General features: G+C 48.5%; 1 protein-coding gene across 2 annotated transcripts in view; it reads right to left on the bottom strand.

Annotated features, from left to right (window-relative positions):
• Window positions 1–2408: 2408 nt before the first annotated feature.
• The window catches only part of LOC149360691 (sulfotransferase 1C2-like), a 126867-nt gene continuing 120257 nt past the window's right edge, over window positions 2409–9018 (bottom strand). For both annotated transcript variants that reach the window (XM_089572456.1, XM_089572457.1), the window contains exons 3-4: window positions 5620–5868; window positions 2409–3597 (exon numbers count right to left, since the gene is read on the bottom strand). In XM_089572456.1, the coding sequence (XP_089428582.1) occupies window positions 3103–3597; window positions 5620–5868 (744 nt within the window). In that variant the 3' untranslated portion in view covers window positions 2409–3102. The remainder of the gene's footprint in view (window positions 3598–5619; window positions 5869–9018) is intronic.

Below are 9018 nucleotides of genomic sequence, written 5' to 3'. Positions count from 1 at the left end.
CTTCTACTCTCCTTGCACCAGAGGTGCCCCGCCAGAGACGGGTGGTTTAACTCGCAAGACAAGCTTGATCTTCGCACCAGGGGTGCCCCGTCAGAGACGGTCTCTCGAGGAGTAGAGATGCAGGGAAAAAGGGAAAACTTATGTACAGTTTATGTACAGCTATTTACATTGCATATATAAGTTTAGGCACTCGAGACAAATTAAAGGGCAAAAAGGACAAACAACAAAAAAGTGGATCTGGCTAACACTAGGGGAGGCCCCTACTCGGCATAGCCGAAGATGCATAGCACCTGACCTTAGCCCAGAACCCCGCTTCCGGCTCCGGGGTCCGGTTTTAAAGACCTAAAGGCCCGACCCACATTTCGTAGCAACCAATCATGTTACACTCCTCACATGATTGGTTTACCGAGAGCATGGTCAGCCCTCCAGCTTCCGTAGGGCAAAACGCCCTTTCCATTGCACAATAAAAGTGAAAAACAAATACAAATACACTTTCGCGCCAGCAGGTGCGCGAAACGGTACCGCGGGGCGGGGGACACCCGTAGTTCCCGGCGCGTTCGTGAGCGGCCGCGTTCCAAGGAAGGAGACGCTTCGCTTCGAGCACTCCCAGCCGCGTTCCGATGGCCCCGCGTACACTAACGATCCCTTACATCGCGGTTCCTTTTCTTCAAACTGGGCGAAACTCACCAGTTTTTTTGTTTTTTTGCGGGCTGGCGCCTTGGACCAACGTTGTCCAGATGAGAAGACGCAAATTTGTGTGATGCCGGTGATGCGCTCCGCGCATAGCGAAACACGGCCGCTGTGACATCCAGTGAGCGGTAATACTTAGCCGTGCCGAAACTTGTAGCACTTGAAGTGCAAGGACGGAACGAAGTGGACACCACATGCGTTATCAGCATATCGCATAAGCGTTACCCACTTGATTCTGTCCTTGTGTTTCAAGCCCTACAAGCTCTGTCACGGGAAACCAACTCGCACAAACAGTTGCCATGATACTTTGCCAGCTTTAGGAACAGCAGAACACCACCGTTGAGGATATGCCCGGACCTTCGTGTCGCCTAGTCCGTGCACCTTTGCGTGAAGTTGAATGCCTACTTAATGTCATAGTAGAAAGGACTTGACTTCGTACATTTCTTGCTTTTTTGAGTGCCATTTTCGTACCTTTGCATCACGTTTTGTATCACTGCATGTTTTTTTCGTTTCTTTTTCGTTTTTTTCACCTATAATTCAGTGCCTGCAACCGTTTTCATGTCCACATTTTCCTTTTTTTCCTTCACCGTATGCTGAGGTGCTGTGTGTATTGAGAGGCTGACATTCGTCAGGCATCCGTGCCTTTTTGTCAGCCTCTTAGACAGACCTGTATACATTTGTATCACGTCTGCCTGAAATAAACCTTCAACTTTCAACCGTGTGAACCTTGTAAAGTATAAGCTGGGCATCTGTCTCGACGTGGCGAATTCTCACGAATGACGGTCGGGTAGCAGGACCCCTTCAGCCTTTCAGGCTACAGCAAGCGGACTAGTTGTCGCACGGGGTGCACGAGCAAGACCGCTGTAAAACTCTTACCTTGCCAACGTGAATACTGGTCGTGCATATGGACGTTCTGCAGCGCTACTTTGCTGTGGCCTATGGCGAGCCATCTGTGCTGATGCCGGAGGCAGTACACTAGTGTAATTGCGCGGAGGTGGAATGGACTGCATAGGCGGCTCCCAAAGTATATATTTACACCCTTTGGGCGAGAACCCAAAGGTTTTCATACTGAGCCGCGCTGTGTGCCTCGTTATGTATCGCCAGCGGTCAAAATGTATTAAAGGCGAGAACTCTTGCCCTTTCCCCTCTGAAACTTGCACGAATGCTACATGATGCCCGCTGCATTACTTGAAACCGAAGCTCTTACTCTTTTTACTTTTGGCGCGGATTGTATGTCTAAGGTCCGTATACAAGCCAGTGCGACGGATAGTGTCATAAGGGAACGGCCGGCGTTGAAAGACAGGCGACAAGTTTGCATGAGTCGACTCATTGACCGTAACCTATACTGCACTGTCGGCGACCGACAATGTTCTCGCTAAAACCGCTATAATGTTACCTAGGTGCTTTGTACTGTCAACAAATTGCTCGGTTCAGTGTCGTCATCTAGCGACGCAATAATTGAAAAAGCACCAGTAGCTGCAAGAGCCTTCTACATATACGGTACGCCTGGTTGTCCACACAAAGCAAGTATTTTGCAGAGTTGCGAGTAACTCAATAATTTTGTAGTTTGAAATGACAGCTCGGAACATGGCGTGGGTGATGAGGAGGAACACAGCGCTAATAATTGGTCACAGCGAGTCGCTGTCAGGAATGACATGTGTGTTCTTTTCATTTCTTGTGTTTTATTCGAAATGGCACTTCAAACTAGGGCGTGCATACTAGTTCTGCTTCACTCGACTGTACAGTTCTTCGAAGCCCCGCACTGAGCTTCACGTTGCACCGTAGTGAACAGTCCCGCTACGAAATGCCAGCCTGCCAGCCGGCACGTCTTGGCACGTCTTCACATGGGGGAAGCACTGGCTAAAGTCAGTGACACTCTAACACATTTGCTTTCTTAGTCTCAGACCGGGTACGGGCAGTGCATGATGCACTCACTCGTAAGAACATGACTCGGAGTAAGGGCTAAGAGAGCTTCAAATTCTTGTTTCACAGACTGCATACTTGATGCTCAGAACCAGAGCGAGGGCATAAGCTCTCACGATCTTGTATGAAGGGGTACGAAGGGTAGTCCCTTACTCAGCTTGACAGCGGCAACATCTAGGATTACTACGAAGTCAGACGCGCAAATATTTGATGCCGCTATCCAGCTTCTTTCAGACATGGACTGAGATGTTGATCGAGACGAGAATCCTACGCGAATGAGAAGCGCTGGAATACAAGAATGCTGGAAGCGCTATCTGGCCAGACCGCGGAAAAACACGACCGACACTTTTGAGGGCGCTCAGTGCAACTACTACACGGTTCTTCCGAGAGGGATATGTGCACGGCCCTTGCAGGTGTCCTCAAGGATAGTCGCGACGCCTCACTCTCCAGACGATGGCCTTTACCAGGATGGCCTGTCCAGCGGGACCATCAGAAGTCGCTGTCGTCTTCTTCGTCCAGGTCGAGCCAGAGTTTCCAGAGGCCCGTGTCCTTGGAGCGGTCTCTGAGGAGGCGCTCCAATTGGCGTTCCTGGGTTGCGTTGAGCGTGGAACGCCAGTCGCCCACCGTCCCGCGGCGTGCGAATGTCCGCGTGCGCATGGCGGGCACCTCCACAAGCACGTCGTCGTCGTCTTCTTCCTTTTCGTCGTCCTCCTCCTGGAAGCGTCGCACGGTGCGCGTGGCGTGCTCCTTCATGAAGTCGTACGAGCTGTGGTGGACGATCATGTTGAGCGCACTCTCGTCCAGCGCCACGGACTCGAGCCACTCGTCGCCCAGGAACTGGGCCAGCTTCTCGATCACCTCGTGCGGCGCCCGCTTGATGTCCTCGTAGAGGAGGAAGAGCACGTTGGGCTCGTCCCGGCGCGCGTACCAGCCGCACACGTGGTCGAAGTAGTCGCCCCAGATCATGTCGCCGCTCACGAATTCCTGCGTCGTGGATTAGGAGGAGAGGGAAATGCGGGGAGGACACTGGGTGTGAAGGTGACGAATGAGAAAACAGCGAGCTTGAAGGGAAACTGCACAGGTTTTTGAAATCAACGAGCTTAAGAGGGTCGAATGAGTGAAACTTACAGGTAAAGCATGCGAAATCTTTTTGGGCTAGCACTTGAAATAGTGAAGTAATCGCCGATTAAAATCAGGATGCCCTTCAAGCTTCAACTCAGTGCACAACGACAAGTGGGGGGTGCATGATGACGTCATCGAAGGTATCGGTATATTTCAACGCGCAAACGCCTGCTTTGAAAGGAAAAAAACCAACGCCACAGAAGGCAAACCCTGCCGAGAGTTGTTTGGTAGCGTCTAAGGAGTCAGGGCAGGGTGTGGCTACCGACAGCGGTAATTTGAAATCAACCTTCCGTGACGTCATGCTGAATTTCTCTGCACTCCTCTGGTGCATTGAGGAGAAGCGCAACATTCAGTCGTCGATTAAGTCACTGTTTTAAATGCTAGTTCAAAAACACTTGACATGCTTTACCTACAGCAGATATAGATTTGAATCCTTGAATACCACGAAATTCTCAAAAAAGTGCTGCAGTTGCCCTTTAATACAGCAAAGACTCGCGTTAGCCATCACAAACTCAGCTGCTCTGTCTGGTTGCCTCACGCGCACATCATCAGGTTTACTAGCATGTCTGCCAAGAGCTAGATCTCTCATATCTGCAAGCCGCCTTCAGACTGTTTCAGTCACAAAATAGGCATCCAGTTTTGTGGCTGTTTCAACTTCCTGCCAGTCACAAGGTTGACTACTCTAGCGGCAGGGCAATGTGCGCTGCAGTCGTTACACACAGAATCACACTGACTCGCAACTTGCATTCTACTCCGAACTTCTGAAACTCACAACTGCGCCATTGGTTCATACGAGGAAACAGGACTAACGCGAGTTTTAGGGAATTTTTCTTTATACAGAAAAGTGTCTTCGTGCTGCGGTGGTACTACAAACATATAAATAAATGTTTGAATGAATAAATAAATGAATGAATGAATGAATGAATGAATGAATGAATGAATGAATGAATGAATATGCTCTTCCCGTCCAGAAAGCTTGCTCAAAGTACAACTTTGTGCGACAGCTAGGCCCTTTCCACTTCATGCGAAGATGATCCTGGCCTCGGTGTGGGGCGGCTGGCGGAAGAAAATACCGCAAAAAGAAAGCGCAGAACAAGAAGGCAACTGATGAGGCTACTCGAGAGGAAAGGTAGTGAGAGAAGCTCTTCAATGAAAGAGTATATAGTTTGCGTTGAGTATTCTGTGTTGGAGAGTTGGGAGAGAAAGGCGTGAGGAAAAAGAAGGGTGCAGGAAATAGTAAAGTAAGAAATGCACAGGCGATCGTAAGATGTGCTTTGTGACAAATCTGTGTTAGCAGTATTGGTTACAGCTACATTTCCCTTTTTGCATTGATTGCCTTCCTATCGCGTTTTTGAGTATGCTTTCGCCGTGGCATTTTGTTGGGTGAAGGCTTTTTTGGGGGTGGATGTTGGTTAGTGGATGTTGGTTAGTGGCCTTCTGGAGGTAGGTTTAGGTGGACAAGTGGTAGGTGGAACAAGTTGGCGATGCATTTTTGGCGGATGCTCCACCTATCGGACCGGAAGGGCGCCCAGGAGCTGAAGGCTTCACATGGAAACACAGACAACGGGCTTTTGCCGATATAGAATTGTATTGGTAATTCAGTACAAAAAATAATAAGAATAAAATGATGCAGTCGCTGAATTCGGGTGAGAGTGCTACAAATGAGAATGTGGTAAAGCTCTAAAGTTAGGGAACAAGTCCAATCTCCTGGAGGTGGGTAGACAAGCCCATCCAAGTGCAGATAAACGCTTTGTGCACAGACATCTCTGCATTGTAGCGCAGCTGTTCGTAACTGTCACTGCTTTGCACTAGGCTAAAATGTCTGGAAACGCGTTTGGAAGCGTGTTGGATGAAAGCGACGTGGCAATGTGCGTCGGCCCGTACCTGGAACGCGGCGTCCATGGACTTCTGTTTGAGGAAGAGCTGCCGGTTAAGGAAGATGGAGACGAAGCAGTCCTTCGGGTTTCGCGCTACGTAGATGTACTTTGCTCGCTCGGACCAGGGCATCAGCTGGACAGGCAGGTGTGACTTGATGGCGTTGGGTCGCGGCATGCGGCGCACGGCTTCGGCGCCCACCAACTCCAGGTGCGGAGTAGCCTTGGACCACTTGACGTAGTCGCCCGTCGGATGACCCTGCAGAACCCGATGTGGTCGCGGGCGTGAATGACCAGAATGACTACGCCATGCCGCAACTAAACATCGGCGCAACAGGGTTAAATGCAGCGCGAGGAAATTGTTGATCGTTGTTGCGCCTCTTGAAAGTAGCATGTACGAACACGAGAAGTGCATCACCACCGATAGACTTGATTTCATAAGCAAGGACGGGAAAAGAAATGAAGGTAGAGTAAAATTAATCAAAACAATGATGGAGAGATGCTTACTGAGTATTAAAAAAGGAAAAGGAAGCATGACAAAAATTACCGGAGCCCTTAAGGAACTTACGTGCGAGCACTGCAACTCTGATCCAATTCTATTCCAATTTCATTCAATTATATCTCACTTTTAATCCATTCTAATTCTATACTATTTCTTTGTAGTTGGTGCAGTTGTAAGTACTAGTACTGACTGTTACTAGTTAACGCTCCGTATTTTCCCACCTTTGATGATGTCACATCGTTTCTACCAATCGCTGTTTTTAACGCCGCCATTTTTTGGCAAACACGAGGTTTTCATGTCGATGAGTCATCACATGCTTTCGCATTATCAAATGTACCAACAAAGATGGAGATGACAGACTGCACACCATCGTTGTTATCCGGTCTGTTTGATGATGATGTCCAACGGCAGAGCGAACGGCCTCTTTCTAGAGCCCCACTGAATGATTCCAGGCAGCAATAGATTGCCGCATGAACGATCCTGGAGAGCGGCTATTGTCTTAATTGACCAAATTTAACGTGCTGGTACGCAATGAGATCTTCGAAAGCCCGTGGGCAACCGCTGCATGCGTCAGCGCACAATGTGCCCATTCTATACGTGCGAACTTACTTGGGCTCACCCTTCCATCTGATTTTCCACCACTTCCTCTACGTTAAGTTCAGCTCCACATCCTTCATGATTCTTGTCACTTTCGTCTCTTTCCTTACACGCGGCGATAGAAGAGCCTGCTCACGTTCGTATCAAGGTAAACAAAAAAAGAAGTTGCAGTGCATTGCTCTTTCTATTCCGGGCCTGCATCTAGCATCCGGCGCGCCAGCAATGTGGAGAGGACAGAGAAAGCATAAGAGAGACATTGCTCCATAAACAAAGTTTGTTTCGAGGTCTGTTTCGTATCAGCTCGAATGTCAACAAACTGCGTTAGAAGTCTGTCCTGTTTCTATCGCTGCATGCCACACTGTTATGTTTGACTTAGAGCTATGTGTGTTGCGCATTGGCTCGTGTTCTCAAACTTATTCCTGAGTTACAAAATAAATGTGCTTAATGAAATACGTTCTCGTCTACTTCCAAAATTTTGTACTTTTCGGAAGAAAAAAAAAAGCAGGAATAAAGCGTTTTTTTTTTCTGAACTTTCAAAATTTCTTGCTTCTCTACTCAGAAAACGACATATGCGACACAGTCATGTCCGCCACAACTGCCATGAAATCGAACTTAGTTGACTCTGGTGGTTCTTCACATGCTTACGTGAAGAAGAAGGATTCTGTGATCACGTATATGAATTATTAACGCCACATCGTTAAAGGCCCCGTTACCCAGAAAACCCGGCGTCGGCGTTGCCGACGTTGTGAGCGAAAAATCAGGAGCATGACTCTGGCAGGTGGTGCCCAGAGAGTAAGCTAGGAGGAAGACGGGCCACCCACGTCACGTGACCTTGCAGAGTCATCACGAACTGCCCATAGGATAGTAAGCAAACTGCCCACTGCGACAATTGGCAGTTCAAGACTGGTCGCTCGGGAAGAGCAACCTGGTCCACATAAAGTCCACCAGTGGCAGCACCTGTCATCGCAGGGCAGTGGCGCATCGCTTAACCGCGGCACCACTCCATCGGGAGTGGTATGATTACTTCCAGAGACCGATGAATGTAAAGTAGAGGATGACCTTCTACATATATGGCAGTTAACCCATTACGCTATGGCTTTATGCCCTTCAGGTGGAGCTTTAAGTGTCTCCTCCTCTTCTTTCTTTCATTTATTTCCGTGATTCAGCACATCGCGCCAGTACACCCGGCCAAATCTTAAACTGGCTCGCGTGTTGCATAAGGTTCTTTTCGGCTACAACGCTGCCATATTCATGCTGTAATTTAAAGCGTGTGATGGCACTTCGTGGTTCCTTTTTGTTTATTTAATGTTTGAGTGGAGTACTTGCGTGTTTAGATCAAAGTTATCAGAAATATTCATCGGCCGCATCTAAGAAGAGCCGAAACAAGCGGCATACGCAGCATTGGTTCTGGTCCATATGGCCTCCTCCTCTGGGCAAACTACCACTTCTTTCATGGCGGACAAGTCGTTTACCCATAGTAAGCGCAAATGCTCCACCAGAACCATTGCTGCGTATTCCGCTTGCCTCGGCTCTTCGTAGTGGCAGACAATGAATATTTCTGATAACTTTGATCTAAACACGCAAGTACTCCACTCAAACATTATACGAACAAAAAGTAGCCACGAAATGCCATCTCACGCGTCAAATTACAGCATGAATATGCTAGCGGTGTAGCCGAAAAGAACCTTTTACGAGGTACATTTAGCGATGCAACACCCAAGCCAGTTAAAGATTTGGCCGGGTGTACATCGCAGTCTTCTTGCACTAGCTGTCCTGTGTACAACGTTCGCGTCCAGACGAATTCCTTTCAACGATGTTTCCTTAGCGCATAATGCCCGAGACCGGAATGGCCTTGCCGACCGTGCTGCCATAACCCTGGTCCCAGCCGCTGACATCTAGAAATCAGTTCATTTATGTACTCCTCTTTGTGAGCTGGCCGATTGCATTACTACCCCTCATGGATTTGCCGCAATGCTTGGATACATATCAGAATCAACGAAGAAACCAATATGCAAAACAGGAAAGCTTGCAAGAAAAATGCATACGGTGTGACATTACACAGCATCTGCCACTGGGTAAGCATGCCGTATCACGTGGACTTTTGCTTGCATCTTGACTCATAAACAACGCACAAAAGTTAGGAATGCATTTTTGTGCTTGGCAGCCTACAATGCAAGACAGGACAGCGCGACTGTAGTCCACAAACTGCATAGATGCTCGATGTGCAGTCAAGGACAAAAATTCAGGGGGCACTTTGGCTCTCTAAAGTGCTGCAAGGCCTTTCCTGGCGCACTGTTTGGCACTGACTGC

This window comes from Amblyomma mixtum, chromosome 2 (assembly GCF_055824585.1).
Source record: "Amblyomma mixtum isolate Tamu chromosome 2, ASM5582458v1, whole genome shotgun sequence".
Lineage (NCBI taxonomy): Eukaryota > Metazoa > Arthropoda > Arachnida > Ixodida > Ixodidae > Amblyomma > Amblyomma mixtum.
This window is presented reverse-complemented; position numbering and strand designations above follow the sequence as displayed.